The sequence below is a fragment of the Rhyacophila brunnea genome, unplaced genomic scaffold (genome assembly GCF_057557595.1).
Source record: "Rhyacophila brunnea isolate RB1 unplaced genomic scaffold, BYU_Rbru_1.0 scaffold_12, whole genome shotgun sequence".
Taxonomy (NCBI): Eukaryota; Metazoa; Arthropoda; class Insecta; order Trichoptera; family Rhyacophilidae; genus Rhyacophila; species Rhyacophila brunnea.
The window spans coordinates 38322965-38341347 of record NW_028232774.1 but is presented as its reverse complement, the minus strand read 5'-3'; the positions used below and the strand labels follow the sequence as shown (position 1 = coordinate 38341347).

The following is an 18383-nucleotide window of genomic DNA, read 5'->3' as shown; positions in this document are numbered from 1 at the left end:
TCTTCGATATAACTATTTTCCTTTTGATTATTTCTTAAACGACTATTTTCCAGCATGCTTCCTTCCTTCAAGGCATGCTCTCACGTGGTGTAGTTTCCAATCCTGATATTCTGGTAAATTTGAATATATATATGCATCAACGTATCGACATCTTTGTTTTAAAAATAATTTAAAGCCTAAAAAATCCTGACAACATAATTATTTTAAAACACATTGTTATGACAGTTAATCGCACAAGAAAGTAGGTAATTAAGTAGGTACCTAACGAATTTGCAGACAATATGAAATTTAAAATAAAAGAGGACAACATTTCAAATCTGTTTTGAGGGTGGCACTTTGCCTAGGGAAGTCAAACAGAACAGTGACAAAACAGAACAACGATAAATATAACTATGACCTTTCAGGAAAAAATTAAATTTAATATTTAAATTGTCTTATCTCTATTATGTTGATAGATTTTTAATAGCACAGATTTTCAATACGCCATAATAAATCAAATTATATACTTAATTTCTGCATTCCTAATCGCTAGAAAACCTCAAATAAACAAGACTTTGCCGGAAAGCTTAGGATATCTCATCTTAATCAATATAATATGTTCAAAATGATTGGGTGACTAGTTACAACGAAATAATGACTTAACCTAACCTAACCTAAATAGATTCAACAAAAATTAATGTTTCATTTTTCCCCTGGCTGTTCTGTTTTGTCACTGTTCTGTTTTGTCATGTTCTGTTTTGTCCGGTCACCGCCATGCCATACATCTGGTGTGTATAATACAATTAGGCCATTCCGTATCAACCGGGAAGGTCGTCTGATGTCCTATGGACTACATAGGTCCAGTTTACTAAAGTAAACATTGATAATATTATCGAATGAGCATTCCGGAAGCGTTCGTCCTTGACCGCCACCAGCGAATATAGCGCCGTTAACACGAATGGTAACGCAACTCTTAATGCGTTTCGTTTACTATATCCGGCCATGACCATAAAGCAACATTGCCCGGCAACGTGTCCGCCCTGTCTTAAATTTGAATTCGTATTGGATTCACCCACGCCACACGTTCAATAATGATAATATTGTGTGTCAACGGTTTGGCACTTGGTAACAGCGTATTAAATGTTTTTGTTATTCCAAGAGATAGACTGTAAATGCCACATGTTTCGATGTTCAAGATCGCAGACGCTTGTCAAATTGCCTGGTCTCAATATCGGCATCCATTAGCTTCCTCCGTATTGCCGTCTAAGATAGTTATCAGGGTCACAGGTCAATACTACCAAGAATGAAAGAAAATAAGAAACTGGTAAAATGCGAACACCTAACAATCATTCATACACTAACGCCAGAGTAAAATGTGTTAGCCATCGAGATTTCAATCGAATTAAACGGCAATAACTTGTTAATTACTAGAATAATGGCATGAACATTTTATTATTGTAATTAACATGTTCTTCCCGTTAGTAACTGATTTGATTTTTATAAAAAAGTGTAGTTAACATATTCATCCCAATGATTTGAACATGTTATACCCATTTTCAAGTTTTGAATTTGTTTTCCTTGGAAAGAGCATACAATAATTAGTTAAGTCAGCATATTAACTCATTTTTGACAAAAAAATTAGTTATCAACTTATTACCATGGGGTCTTCAATTCTGATGCGGTCCTTGGGCACTTTCCTCCCTGGTACATTACTTTCTCCGCGATTAATATACGTTTTACGAAGGAGAAGTTTCCAAAATAAACCTGTCTCATCTGTCTCGGACGGTGGGATGAATCAACCAAGGGCCGGCACACATATATGTTTTTTCCAAATATTAAATGGCGATTGGAGATAACCAAATATCTGACTCCTGACCATCACACCAGTCAATTTGTGACTGTACACGGTGGGTTCGCTGGCAAGCTCTTTGAGCTTGGACTTGTAAGCCGTCCGACATGTCCATGCGGAGGGGAGATTCAGGATGCCAACCACATCCTCTGGGAATGTCTTAGAATGTGCTCGAACGGGAGGAGATGCTCAGGTCGATCCAACCAGCTGTTGGGCCCATCGGGCCGTCCGACTTGGTTGCTACTAAGGCCAATTATCTTGCATTTAAAAAATTTGCGGCGTCTTAATGCGGGCGTGAAGATCTCTTCACATAATTTTTGCTGTCCGTATGATTAGCTTCATTATTTTGTTTTATATACACTAGAATCATTTTTATTTTCATAATTCCCTTGTGCTCTTCTCTCCCGGCACTTTACATTAGAAAGTAACTTTAAACTCAGTCAGACCTCACTTTGAGCGTAGCAACCTTAGTCCTGGGTATCTCCTCCTAGGGCATTCCCGGCCTAAAACTAACTAGATGCTTCACATCGCCAATGTAGGGCCACGTGATACGCTCGATTAAGACCGGGTGGTGCGTGGCGGGTTTTGGTTTGGAGGGATTAACTTCAATGTCTCATCTGCGTTGTGTACTTACTTGTACGCGGCGAACTACTGAGTTTGACAATCGGATATCGACGAATTATAGAACTTGATTTTATTCTTTCAACTAGTAAATTTGACGGCGGATATAGTAGTTGTCGGATAATCGTGCGGCGGATTACTTCGAGTGTACTGCTATGTACATAGTTTAAAATGTTAATATTTATTAAGCGACAAAGCGCCGGAGACGACTTTTTTACTAATAGAACAAAATTGTGGTAAGTATGTGTTTCTCACAACTTGTCGAACCGCCACGCTGGGCCCCCAGGCTGGAGCCCTGTCAGCCCCTTCCTCCCTTTGTTGGAGCCATGCACACATATGTACCTCAAGCGGGTCTAGGACGTTTTGGCGCCGGGACAACTGGACGCCACGGAATTCAAAAATAAATAGACGTTAGGTACTTATACGTACTTTAAAAAGAATATCCCATTCCCACCTCAGGCAGTATGGGGATCATAAGATTATTTAAAAAGAGATTTATTGTCGTATTATTTGAGAGATAATTCACTAATGCAAATCAATGGTTCAGCGTCAGTTACATATTATAATATTGATTTCGCACACAATTGTATGCCATTTTTATAACTTAGAACGTAAAGTAAACTATTTTGACAAAATTTACAGATAAGCAAGTAGGCTACTTCGATAACTTTATTGTGCTGCTAACCACAATATACTTACTTATATGCGATAACAATTTGCTTATCGTTGGACGAAACAGTACTGGGTTCCGTTATTGTTGTAAATTTTTATTTTCAGTAACCTTTTTCCAATGACATTAATATGGACGAAGCATCTGGGAAAAAAATGATACTCACTTTTTTGTCGGATCTGCCGAATGGCATAATCTGTTCTAACGCCATTACAATAAAGGTGATATTGCTATAAATTCTCGATGCTTCTTGTCGGGTCTGCCGAATGGTTCGGTTCGAACGGGTTCGCTCAAACGAACATCTATACTAGAAACACTGTTTTAACGCCATTACAATAAAGGTGATATTGCTATAAATTCCCGATGCGTGATATCGCATAATAGATATTGCGTGACGCCTACCTATGCACGTGCGAATGTTACGTTTGAATTTACTTGCTAGCTACTGTACTGAGTGCGTTGTCCATTACTTATAACAAACAGTAGTTTATTCATAATGGGTAGTTTTCGAGGAGGGTTAACCTGCCGATATCACCTAGGATTTAATCGTTAGTTTCAGTTCAAACACATCTTTGAACCTCTGTCGACTTCCGGACTAAAGGCCTAGTTTGTATACGGCGGTTGTGCACAGTCGATAAACGCGACCGATATTTGTTATTCCTTCTTCTCACTACTGTTGTAGATCGTTAAGTCTGTGTTAGTCAGATGTTTGTCAAATGGCTCTTAATACTCAAGCGCTTTACAAATTGAGTTACTATTCACTCAACTAGAGAGTTAGTTAAAATTTTTCGCAATTAAGTATTAGGTACGCCTATAGCATAGTAAGTCTCACAAGACCCGAAAGACCTCCAAGGTAGAATGCAAGAACTCGCGGATGTCAGTCAAACGGTCGGTCTAAAGATAAATGTCTCAAAGACAAAAGTGATGAGGAACTGTTTTTCGGACCCTGCGATTATCTGTATTTCTGGCACCCAACTCGAGCAAGTCAGCAGCTACGTCTATCTCGGACAGCAGGTGTCCATAGACGGAAGCATGCACGATGAAATTGCTCGAAGAACAAAGCTGGGATGGAGTGCTTTCGGACGTCTGAATAGTATCTTCAAGAGTGACCTACCATTATGTCTTAAGCGTATGGTGTTCAACCAATGTGTGCTACCCGTGCTCACGTATGGCTGCGAGACGTGGACCCTCAACACGAGAGATGTCCAAAGGCTAAGAGTCATACAGCGAGGCATGGAGAGGTGCATGTTGGGCATCACGCGAAAGGACCCTAAGAGAAACGAATGGGTTAGGAAGCAGACAAGAGTACGCGATGTAATAGACGTTGCCAAACAGCTGAAATGGAGATGGGTGGGGCACATTGCTCGCCGGAAGGACGGCCGCTGGACAAATGCCGTCATCCAATGGTAAGGGGTACGAAACGGCCACAGGGTTGCCCTAAAAGCCGCTGGATTGACGAACTGGTAAAGTTCGGCGGAAATACGTGGCAGCGAACGACACAGGACCGAGAGAGTTGGAGAAAGCTTGGGGAGGCCTTCATCCAGCAGTGGATTGACCCCGGATGATGATGATACCATAGTGGTCTATGTGTATGGGGGCAAAACCCGAGAGATGCAGTTTCGATTCCTGCTGGGTGTCTTACTTTTATCAAAAAAGATTTTTTCTACTGGTTATAATGTTTTTTGTCAGAAGTGTTTTCAAAATTATGTATGTTCAATAATTAGAATGTTACATTCTTATATTTTGTGAATTATTATAAATATATGATTTCGTTTTTTCGAACAATATATTGTAGACATCCTGAGATGACTAGGTAGGTACAGTTGTATTTACTTGTGTAGCAGCGTGACTTCGAAAAGAGACCCATAGATGGCGCTGCCAATTGACTAGACGCCGCAGGCGCTATGTAGATGGATGAGGATGTTAACTCTGTAATTTTTATCTCACAGTCTTACAGCCAGTCAGCTTAGTCTGATTAGCTCTGACCCTTTTGATCATACGTATGATACAGGTCCTCTATTTTTGAATCTAAGCACCTTACACCATCGATATTCGTTTCTAGTGATAAGTGTGGTTTCTAGTTATCAAATGTGATACCTACCTGATCTACACTAATTATTTGGAAAGTTTATCTTGTTATTTGGTTGAGCGATTTATCTTATCTTGTTAATTTATTTTCGTGTACCGTTTGAAGTTTGAAGTATTCTCTGTTATTTATTTATTTATTTATTTATTTGAAAAAGACACGTTGAGTACATAACAAATTATCAATTCAGGACGTTCACAACATGACATTTAGAATAAAAATTACAAGTAATCAGTTAGGAAAATCAGAAAAAACAAAGTGGAGGAAAAAAAGAAAGCAAAAATAGTTTTATACAAAAGAAATAAAATTTAAGAAAACAACAATGATTACATCTCTGTGAACTATGAATAAATACTAAACCGGAAGTGTTTCTATTTTAAATATAAAACATACCTGCTATACTTGCCATTTAATATCATACTTTTAAAAATTGAGATCTCGGTAGTTTAAACCGAAACCTTTATTTTTGATACTGAGGCTATACGTTAATAAATATAATAATGTACTAATTATCAAAATAATAATCAGATTATAATATACATAATATTCTTTTTTGCAGCTCGGCAGGGCATATGACCAAATAATTCAACCCTTGGAGAAATTTCGGAAGGACCACATTGGAGCCGTCAAGGTGAGAAATTTTATGAATAGCTTATTACATACAATACATTACAAATATAATTATTAGATCTTTAGATTAGACATAATATTGTAAGTGAACTCAATTTCAATGATTGAATAAGAAACTTCGACTAAGTCATATTTTAAAAAGTCTTCTTTTAAATTATTATTTTTTATTCTATACCGAATATGCACCAGCGGCGAGGGGTGGAGATAGGCTGTTAAGATTTGACATAAATAGTGCATACTAAACGTGGTCAGTCATATTTATTTGTTTTCATCGAACTAAGAATACAATTTGCAGATGGTGCTGGTTAGTTTTTAAAATTAAATTCAACCCTATCCCACCAAACCGTAATAGTGTAGTTATGCTATGGGCAATCCGACAAAAATAGTGCACACTTTTTTAGTCATTTATTTGTTTTCGTTGAATTAAGAATACATATTATTACAGATAGTATGTATAAGTTAGTTTTTTAAAAGTTCTGCCTAAACCAAACCATAATCGATATAAAATTATCTTCTATCAATAGAATATCTAAAATTATGTATAGTTCAATGGCATAATTTTAGATATTTTATAGATCAACAAATATTTTTGACTATTATCTATTATGGCTTGGATTAGGAAGGCAGGCTTTAATTGATTTTTATAAACTAACAAACACTTTACACACATTGTAGTATTGGTACAATGCCAACAAATATGTTTGACTGACAAAGTTTAGCGTGTACTGTTTATATCGTATCTTCATAACAGCCTACCTCCAACCTTCGCCACTGATATGCACATTTATGTACCTAGTTAAGAATTTTTGATACGTACTTATTATTGAAAATAGGCACATCATTTTTGTAAAACCTCAGAAAACACACACGGAATAAGTACTAGGAAAAAATGCTGACTTATTGGAACTCTAAATCTCCATCCTTTCACTGTCAGGATGACCGCTCTCGCATTTGAGCTATCGGCTCACTTATGACTAATGTGAATTAAATATAATATCCCAGTCATTTGGAATATGTGTATTCTCATTTTTTTTAAATTATGTATTTCAATGATAAGTCTCTATCTAATATTCATTTGAATGTTTTTAGATATTGTACGACAACATCTTTTTGGCTACGTGTTAAAACTGTGAACTAACGTGCTCCACCCATTTTTACCCGGAATTCCATTATAAACTAACAAGCTCCTCCCATTTAGTAGACAGCAGCGCTTAGAAGCGTAGCCAAGAAGATGTTGTCGTACAATACGTACTTACTGATCAATATTATAACATGTAAATTATTATAAGTGTTATATTTGATGCATAGTATTATATTACGAGATGCGCCTTATGAAATTGCCATAGCAATGTACAGTAAAAACAAAACAATGATTCGGTTGGTTGATGGTGTGCGTGCGGATGGGGAGCCGTACTAAATACCTGGCAGCCGATGAGCGCGTATTCGTTGGTATTCGTACGTATTAGTACGCATACAATCCACGAACTGAAACATTGTTAGGTATGTTTTTACTAAAGCTTCCTTTTTAACCCCAGTTCGGTTATGTGAAGTTGAAAGTTTCTGAGACTAGTGGGGGTGCAATACATATAGGTATATGCCTTACTACGTTAGATTAGGATCACACTTTTAAGTTACTATTTTTTATAAAAATTAAATATACGTACGTCAACATATTTTATTTGAATGTAAATATTAAATAATAATGTCTATATGTTATTTTTCAGGAAGGAAAGAAGAAGTTCGATAAGAAAACAGCTAAATTCTGCCAAAGTCAAGAAAGATATCTCAACCTATCTACCAAAAAGCAAGACATCGTTCTACAAGAGGTAAGAATTATTATTCTTTCTGTTTATAATTAGTCACGTTTCTTTTTGTTTCGCCACCCCAAGGGTGTCTGCCACCCGGGTGCCAACCCAAAATTTCCGCCTTCGTCCGGAAGTAGTGACACGTGGTTTCATGGATTATTGCGTTGATTAAAGCGCGCAAATTTTACGATGTTAATAGCAATGTGTACGGTTGTTGAGATTCTTTGACTTTCAAGTAAGTGTTTGTCTACCATTGATTTAACATAATAATGCTTTTAGCTAATTTCACATTGATTTGATGCGTACACAATTTCTGACGGTTTCTAAAGCGTTCGTGGTCGTTCATTGGTCGGCGTGTTGGTATTAAACAGTATGCACCCAATGAGGCGTCGAGTGATTAGTATGGAACGATTTTCAGTCAATGGGATTTTGATATTGCTATGATGCAAGTGAGCCAAAACTGACGTAGATAGGTACCTACATATAATTGACACCAAATCTCTTTGCTGTGTACGCGTGTAACGGAAAAAGTTTACAAACAATTTATGAAATTGTTTGCGGTGTTTGTCGGTCTGTATTAGCCCAAAAGATGTCACAAGAAAAATGAATTATTCCTTAAAATATTGTATCTTAAAAACATAACATAATTGATAGGTATTATGTACCTGTGATATGTTAGGCAAGCACCGCTCTAATGAGACGTTATCTTTATCAAGCAAGATAAAAATTTCCCGCCAACACCGAGGGTAGTTTTTCCGGTTTTAACGAATGCACTCTGTATTGATATAGCTGACTCTGTCAGCGTTCACGAAAATGTATAGCGGTGTCGCCCTCGCACGTGCCTTATTTCCCCTCTGCTCACGCACAGCCGGAAATGGTTTTGCTGTCTCCCTTTCACCTCCATTCAATCGAATGTAGGTCGGTTGTAATGAAAAGTGTCACTAATAATTGGCATAGTTGCTTTATAATATAATTATATTATTTTTATATTTTTTATATTAATTATTATGTTCGCCTAACTCCTTAACTCAACTTGACCATCACATTATTTTAATTTCAATATAATATCTTGAAATACTTTCGTATACAAACCATGTATTGATGTGAAAGAAGTCATTGAAGTATAAGTGTGTACTAGGGAATCCAATCCCGAGCCAAAATTGTGATCGCGGGATTTCGGGATTACAATTTGACAATCCCGGGATCCGAGGACTGGTACCGGGATTTGCATTTTTTCCATTGTTAATATTCAATTTTTATATTTACACATAACATTGATAAAATCGGTCAAAAATAAATCTAGTATAATTTATAATATTTAAGACATTTATTGTTAAAACCTTTTCCACTCGAAATTTTTTTTATAGGTACATACCACCCACTCGAGACTTTTTCCCGCACAAAGCATAATTTCAATATAAAACATTTAATTGGTGAAAAAAATGTAAAAAAAATATTTTTTTTTTTATTCTGTAAAATAAATTTATAATGAATATACTGTACTTATTTTTAGTTTATTTATAATTCTTCATTGTGTGGTATTTCACAAAGCAATCTCCAATATGTAATCCTGGCTTATCACAGAATCGTAATGAAATAGCGGTATGTAGAGAACTGGCTATAAAGTGTAAATCGTCCATTATGACTGTAAATATGATACAAATGAATTGCCTTCAAATACACTTGTAATATAAGCGGCTGTCTCGTAAATTTCCTAAATTAGTTTCGGGCTCATAACAACTCATTCCCAGTGCGGTACACATTATCAAAAGATTTCTCAAAAAATAATAAATCGATACGTAATAATTTTCATTTGACTCATTAGAGTATTTCACATTATATAGGTTCCGAATCGGCATAATATACTAGTAAGTATTGTCATTAAAAACAGTATTCAAATATAAAACTGTAAACTATACGAGACGCCCCTGCGCAAGCGAGAACCAATAAAAAATATAAACACACTTCAAAATCATGCGTGACAAACACTTCACTCTAGTCTGGGAACGTTCAATAAATAAAATTTATGTGACAAAAAAACATTGCTTGCAAGCGACGACCTACGAATAAAAAAAGAGAAGATTCCGATAAAAATACTATGTTGAAATTAGGCACGCAGTATTCTTTTGCCGACTTCTTTCTCAGATAAATGTAATAACCTATTATTATTCATTCTAACTTGATTGAAATCGCATTATAAAAATTTCTGAAAATATTACAAAAAATGACTTTAGAGGCGGTGCCGCCGCTACGGCGGCACTCGAGTAATACGGGAAACTTCTAATGCCGCCGATATGGCGGCACTCGAGTGTTAAGGGTTAATATTGTATATCTACGTACAATCTTGGAAATACATAAGTTTAATGGAGTGAATAATATTAAATAATAAATATGTGAATTAATGCGAGATTGCTGTTTCTGATAGTAAAGACTTAATGAATGGATTAGCGAGATTTAAAATAGTAAAGCAAATAATCATGGCGTACTTATGGCCTTTCCGCTTCATAAATCTAATTAGTCAGCCAAATATGAAACTGCCGTAAAACGTATGAGATCATGGTGGAATTACTTTGTTAAAAGTGCGAAGCATTGTTTTTTTCCAATCTTTCTCATTTTTAATAATTTATGTGAAAAAAATAAAATGAATCGGCAACTTACACATGGGTACAAATAATATAAATGAAACTCAGTTTATTTCTAATGTAGTTATTTTTTATTAAAAATATTTTTTCTGTTATATTTTCGCTTTTATTTTATGTTCCATGAAAATTGATAAAAAAAATCAATCCCGAAATCCCGGGATTATATTTATCAATCCCGGGATTCATAGGTATCGAAAATAGCTCGGGATCCCTGGATTGGAATCCCTAGTGTGTACCTACGTTCGCGATAACATTAACATACACACATGAACTAACCAGCACGATTGTTTATTCCGCAATGTGTGCCAAATATCTGTAGCCACATATATTTTTTAAGAAGATTTAGTAGATACATGTTCGTATGTACTACAATTATTACAATAATATAAGTAATTATTAGCGATTGCTCAAGACTTCATCTGTGTGAAATACGGAAAGAAAAATAAGACAGGTGTACACAACGAAGAGAAAGACTAATTCGTGTTATTAATTTATATATATTATGAGAGAGAGACACAACAACTGTTATTATTATTATTATAGAATTTGATAAAACATTAATAATGCATTGGTTACCATTGTTTGTTCTGTTATTTAATCGCACATAAATATAAATAAATATGATTTAAGTTATGCTCATATTTTCTAAAAATATAGATATTTTTAATTTAAAGAAAAATAAATTAAATCTATGAGTTATTACAAAAAAATATTCTTTTAGAATTCAAGAGAACTTTTAAGCGACGTTAAAATGATAAAAATATCCATAAAACAATAAGATAACGTTATATTGACGAATGCATATTTTATAACAGATAAAAAAATGAAGTTTATTGTTGAATTAAAAATAGATGTTACCATGTTCCATCATAAGCTGAGCATATGGACGTAGTGGAGGTTGTATTAACAGATTTTTTTTTGCAAATAATAGTTGTTAGCCATTCTCCCAACCCAGTCGGTCTTTGGGCTGGATAAAATACAACATTGTATCCACGACGTATTTATCTAAATTTATATTGTAAATTTTCAGTGAAATGTTGTATTAAATTGCAGTTTTCGTACGGAAGTGTGCCAATTAATTTGACACGTTTTCATCGCCATGGAAAATGTATGTCGCGGTGTTCGGAGTTGCCAACAGAACAGGCGGATAAAATGGCGCGCACCGAAATGTCACCCTGCTGAAGCCCATATTTCATCCCAAACCATCAGTCAAAGTTTTTAGATACAGTGTTTCGCTTTTAGGGACATTATTCTACATCTTTGTATAATAAAACATTGAAACGTTCAACCACAATGGATTCTTTTATAGCGCTATTTTGATTATAATATTCGTACGTTGGCATGCCTTACTTTCGGGATGCCATATTCTGACAATTATTCCCTCAATTTTGGCGATTATGTGTCCAAATAAACAACACAATATATTAGTACCTACCTACATCATCTTCATATAACTATTTAAAGATGTTCTGATCTGTAATTCTTACTATTGTGATTAATTTGAATAAAAAATCTGCCATGTATTTAGTATAAATCTTTCTATATTCATTAAAACAGTCAACATACAATTATTATTATTATTTATGTTAATTAATTTTGCTATTATTAGGCAAGCTATGTTTCAAGTATTGAATACGTCCAACCATCTAACTAAATGGCTCCTCTTTAATGGGCACGGTCTTAAACCCGTGAAGAACACATTTGGATATGTGCTTATGATGAATGAATAGTTTTAGATTCGAATAGAACAATTTGTTGATGAACATCCATGTAATTTAAATTTAATATGTTTTTTTTTTACACCGATGACTTTCGGGGAATTTTATTCGATATTATGGAAATTTAAATTGTCGTATTGCCACACCGAATCCGTGTGTCCCACACACATAGACGTTCTATTTTTGACATTGACGCCAATTTCGTATTTCGCTGCACGGAACCTTACAAAGCGCGTATATATTATTTTGTGTGAATCTGATAAAATTTCCTCCAATTTTCTTATCGCGATTGGCGCGCATATTTTAATTAATCCGTGATTAATAATAATTCAACTGACATCCAGCCTACTTTATTTCCCTTTAATTCGAGACGTATGACAGCTATTTAATACATTTATTCAAGGAATATGCTTCAAATGTGATTGAATTGAACAAACATGATTAAAAATTGGCTGTATTTTAGAGACTCCCAAAACTTGACAGTTTAAACATATCAATACGTATTTTTGGTGATTTTACAAATATAACAATGACATTTTTTTAATAATAAAATATAATCTTATTTCTTAAACAAACTATTTTTCGAAACACATTTGTATTTCTGTGACATGGAAATTATATTTACTATTTTGGAAAGTATTTTATAATATATGAATAAATTCTATTTTGCGTGATTACCTATAAAATGCAGAAGGTGGTGTAAATTTGATCGAGTTTTTAAGTGTTTTGTGTGTAATCTGTTTGAAGTTTCCGCAATCGATTTGTTTGGTGACCTTTGTATTATGGAGGGTAAGTCACCATCTATCTACCTATAGTAAAAACTTCTCTACCTACCTAACCATAAATATTTTTTTTCGTTCCATTTTTAAATATTTGAATAAACGATCGAAGCAGTATAATATGCAGTATTCGATTCCATTTTTTTAAATTTTAGAATGAACTAACATTTAATAAAAAGCATAGTAAGGAAATTCCTTGGGGAAACGTTTAAAAAATAAATTTGGTACAATTTAAAGTTGTCACAAATATATTTTTTTTACATTTATTTTTCCTGTTTTTATAGGTAACAAATTTTATTCGTAGAACCCTTAAAATATTGTTGGCATTATACCTAATAATTATTTATGAACTGCATATTTTTACTTTTAAAGTTAAATTTAAAAAAAAAAATGTCCGTGTAGTTTCCGCTATAATTTCTCCTCCTGACTATTGTGCAGGGGAAACATCTACACGCTAGCTAAATTAAATTGAAAATAAATCAACAGGTAAGTAGATATTATACAATAATAACTGATCAATTTCATTAAGTAGGTACTGTTATTTCTTGATTGAAACAAATGCATTCGTAGTCCATTGCGTGGGCACTGACTTCTCATGCGGGGGTTTTTGTCTCGATCCCGGTGAGATCACGATAAATAAATCTTTGAAGCCTGGGTGTTTCTGTGATTATTATACACTACTGTCATTGGGTGTCATGGTCTGCTATACTTGTTTAACACTATAGCTGCTATAGTGTTAAACAAATAATACTAACAACCCAACTATTGCTATTATATTTGTTTTACTTATAGATAGGAAGTTGCTTACCGCGTTTATAAAAAAATTCAAGGCCACTTCATCCTATATTCGTGATAATGCCGAATTAGACGAAACCGGTATCTATAACATTACTAATTACATATTGAAATTTTCGTAAAGAACTTCATTTCCAATATTCAACGAATGCCGGTTTATGACTTTCATCTATCTATGCTTTCACCTTTTTCAAATTTACAAAATTTTAAAATGGATAGGTAAGTAACTATTTTTTTATTCAACGAATAATTCACAAGATTTAAGAATGTTTATTCTCATTGAATAAAAAAATAGTTAATTATATTATTACAACAAATTACAACAAAAAAACCTTAGAGTGATCCGTGACGTCGGTTAGTAATTAAGGTAATTAATAGGTACCTACTTCAATTTAAAATACATTACCCATTAGCCGATTGCCAATAGTAACTCAATTTAGAAGGCGCTTCAGAGAGTATTGTAAGTCATTAGTTAAAATTCGTCGCAATTAGATATAGTGCCTGTATCATTGTGGTCGATGCGTTTGGGCGCGAATCCCGAGAGACGCAGGTTCGATTCCTGCTGGGTGTCGCATTAAAAAAAGATTTTTTCTATTGGTTTTAATATATTTCTCAAAAGTGTTTTCAAAATAGATGGTAAATTTCGTTAAAAAAATTCATTGTGATAAGTTTAATAAGTATAATAATTTTTGACCTAGCTGTACTAATAATAAAATTGAAATTGGTATGGAAGTGGAATTAAATAACGAATTGAAGTGATTGTCTGTGGTTCAGAAATATTTGCATTTTTATCAGCTTTTTCACTAATTTCATCTTATCTTCACGATACTGACACATTTGAAAAGGAAAACACTATGTGTCTAATAATAAACGTTGAGTGCCTGTCTTTCGGTTTGCATTTCGTTCCATCTTTCACAGGTTTCATTTACCATGTCCGATCCTAATATGGGCATATGGGCCTCCACAGAGTGGAGGTTTGTATTAACATATATTTTTTTACGAGAAATGCATGTTAGCCACTTGCTCAAACACAAATTGAAAACAGACAATTTAAAAGTTAGAGAATATGCTTCATAACTTTACACTCCGGCTTTAGGATGAAAATGATGTAATTCATTCTATATATTTTTTTAAATTTATTATCTATTTAAGTATTTTCTTATTTACACATATACTTATACAAGTGAATTTAATTTTATCTATAATTTGAAACGCGCTTTCAATATTGGTAATATGTGAGTACATTCAGGGGCATATTGTATTTCTCACGTTTTACTGTCATTAAGTCATAAAAAAACTGCCTTAACATTTTATTCTATGGCTACTGGCTCTTGCATTTCTATCTTATCAAGTCGAGTGCGATACTGACGTAGGTTTGTCTAAAGCAGGGGGGGGGGGCAAACTTTTTGGATGGAGGGCCAAATTCAAGAATTAAAAATGAGCGGCGGGCTGCAAGTAAAATACCATTTTTAGATATACACTATTTATTATCACGAAAAATAAACATTACAAAAAAATAATGAGAAGAATGAAACTGATGTACATTTTTTAACATTTCTTTAAATTCAGGTGTTAATTTTGTAGTTGATATTCTCAAAGCTGCTTCTAAATGGGCATCGGAGATATTTGATCGAAAAGAATTTTTATTGAGGTTCATGTGGGTTCATGATCGAAAATGTTTGTTCACATATATAGGTTGATCCAAAAATAACGAACATTTTTCTTTCATAATCTTTAAGTTGGTCGAAATTGTCTGAATTAAGGGCATTGTAAAATTTGGAGATTTCTTCACGACGATGCAATTCTCTTAAATCAGTGTCACACTGCAGATCAATAATCTCAAGTTGTAGCTCTGTCGGCACACTATCAATATCTATTGAAATCGATGTTCAACGTAGAAAATAGTGTGAGACGAGACGCAAGGAAGACGTACTGAGATAATACATTTACGAAACAAGAAATTCTTGAAATTTTAATCTATTGTCAATATTTTTAAAAAAATATATAAAAAAAAGTTATTCGTAATCAGAAGTACAATTAATGATGGCGGGCCGCAAAAAAATACCCGGCGGGCCGCAGTTTGCCCCCCCCTGGTCTAAAGGCACTGGCTGCATATTTACGGCTTGGTAGATAGTGAGCTACATAATATTATAATATGTAGATCACAGTGGCGAAAGGTGAGGGTAGGAGTAAATAAATAGTGCACACTTTGTCAGTAATACTAATTATTTGTTTTCATTAAACTAAAAATACAATGGTGGTGGTTGAATTAAAAAAATATAATAAACCATGCTAAAACCAAACATTCATCGTTTAGGTACTATGCTCTGGACGATCGGACAAAAATAACGCATAATTTTTTTGTCATAGTTATTTGTTTTCGTTGAATTAAGAATACACAATAGGTATGTATTATAGATTGGTACGGTTAGTTTTTTAAATCCATTATGCCCTGCCTAAACCAAACCACAATCTATTTTATGGATCGACAAATTAATATGTTTTGCCTATTATGTCTCTATTATGACTTGGCTTACGCAGGGTGTAATTAAATTTTAAAAACTAACCAAAACTATCTACAATTAAATTTGTAGTCTTAGTTCGGTGGAAACAAATTCGTATGACTGACTAAGTTTAGTGTGCACTTATTATTATATTATGCCGGATCTTAACAGCCTACTTCCACCCTTTGCCACTGGTATTCAACAGTTTCGTCGCGAAAGGGCTTTTTACAGTAATCAAAATCGAAGCCCCTTGTCACCAGAGTCTCACCCCGGGGGACTACACGCCGGGAGACGGGGGGATTTCCCCCAATTATTTTGTACACCGCTGCGTGGCAATTCTAGTTTCATACAAGATAATAATGTCGTGAGTACTTCTCACGACCCTTTTTTCTAAGCTTTCCAAGTCCGAAATACCTGTTGATTTAAATAACTAACCTTATACTGTTTGACGGTATTGGTTTAACTTAGGTACCATTTGAAAATTGTGAAGTACATTGCAGTGGCGAAGACTCCATACTAGGCGAATATTTAAAGCCTACCTTGAGAAAAATGTTTTTTAATTGCATATTGATATAATATGTATATACCTAATCACTTCATTATTTTATATTCTATAAAAATAATTTATTTTGCCAACGAGAGATGTCGTACATGTAGGGATGTATTCAGGGCTCGAAATGTACTGGAGCGCCGTTCCGGTTCGTGGAATCTGTAAAGTTATCGCTCCGTCTCGTGGTTAAAATAATTTGACCGTCTGAGCTAGATATGCCATAATATAACAAAAAATCTAGCACACTTATGTTTGTAAAATACCCATAAAATTTGATAACCATGTTAACATCCTCAGAAAATTTTCGAGCGCTCCGGTTCGTAAACTTTACCATTTCTAGCGCTGGATGTATTATTACAAAATAATCTGCAAAGGTTTTAAAAAAATATAACACAGCGCGCCATCTTCAGTAACGTAAATAAAGGTCGGATTATTAGTGAAATAATTCTGAATTTTTTTCATATGGACTTAACGCCACGCAACCTTCGCCAGTCTGTCGAATTGTATGAAATAAGGTAAGCTCCTATCGCAGAGCCTAAAAAATTCGCCCATACTATTGTTGTCATGACTGCACTTTGTTCTAAATAATTAATAATTAGATTAGAATTAATAATTAAAAAAAAAAAAATTCTATGGCTTTTAATCGAATATTAATAAATATACATAGGTAGATTGTTTTTAAAAATAAAAAGAGATTTTATGTAATGATTTTTGCTAATACGTAATTTAAACACATCGCTCAATTTTATGTCGTCACTGAGTTTTTGAATTTCATTGAATTAGTGTGTCGTTGTCATTTTAGTGTGTACGTAATATCTTACTATCTTCTTATTTCTCGTAAGTAAACCTGACACGAGTGCTCTTTTTATCAGATCTCCACAGCCTATCTCTTTCCAAAAGTCACCCTTCGCCACGGGTACATTGACATATTATAGTCAGTATTACATCTATATTATTAATTAGAGAAGATGTTAAAAGAATCAAGCAGTTCACGGTAGGTATATGTAATTGTCAGATTAAGTTAAACAAACAGATGTAGTGCTTCTATACAAAAATGCTACGAAATATTTTGCCATAAAACTATTATACATTAGCCAGTAATTTCGAGAATTGTTAAAGTCATGGTAGGTATAACACATCATCGTCCTATATTTTACTGACGCATAATTACTTGTATGACTCTGCTAGTCGATGTACATAGTCATACTAAAAGTAACATAGTTTTAAATCGAATTATAATTTGTCTATTTAATATTATTATGTGAATCTAGGTACCTACATAAGAGGTTGTATTGCTATACTTACAGGAGGAATTTTTTTTTCACTGGATGGGGGTTCAAGTTTATGCAACGTAACAATACTATTATATGTGATGGCCTTTGTAATTAAACGAAAATGTAACCTGCTTGGCGTTTACTGGCAGCAATAGTGCGTATTTTAAACTATCGTGATAATAACTGTTAAAGCCGCGTTGACACGGTCCAAGTACGACCCAAGTAGACTTGGATAGGAATAATTAGTATGAAGATGTCTCATCCAAGTCACACCTTCATACTATTTATTCCTATCCAAGTGCACTCGTATGTGACATCTTCATACTAATTATTCCTATCCAAGCTACTTGAACCGCGTCCTACTCATCCAAGTTAACTTGGATAGGAATAAATAGTATGGAGCTGTCACTTGGATGAGACATCTTCATACTAATTATTCCTATCCAAGTAGACTTGGATCGTACTTAGACCGTGTCAACGC

General features: G+C 34.2%; 1 protein-coding gene across 3 annotated transcripts in view; it reads left to right on the top strand.

Annotated features, from left to right (window-relative positions):
• Positions 1 to 18383, top strand: part of Graf (GTPase regulator associated with FAK) — a 243849-nt gene that overhangs the window by 151160 nt on the left and 74306 nt on the right. For 2 of the 3 annotated variants that reach the window (XM_085961262.1, XM_085961261.1), the window contains exons 3-4: positions 5765 to 5836; positions 7560 to 7661. In XM_085961262.1, coding sequence (XP_085817388.1) covers positions 5765 to 5836; positions 7560 to 7661 — 174 coding nt within the window. Of the gene's footprint in view, positions 1 to 5764; positions 5837 to 7559; positions 7662 to 12672; positions 12790 to 18383 lie in introns of those variants that run through there. The other variant, XM_085961263.1, reaches the window with a different exon arrangement.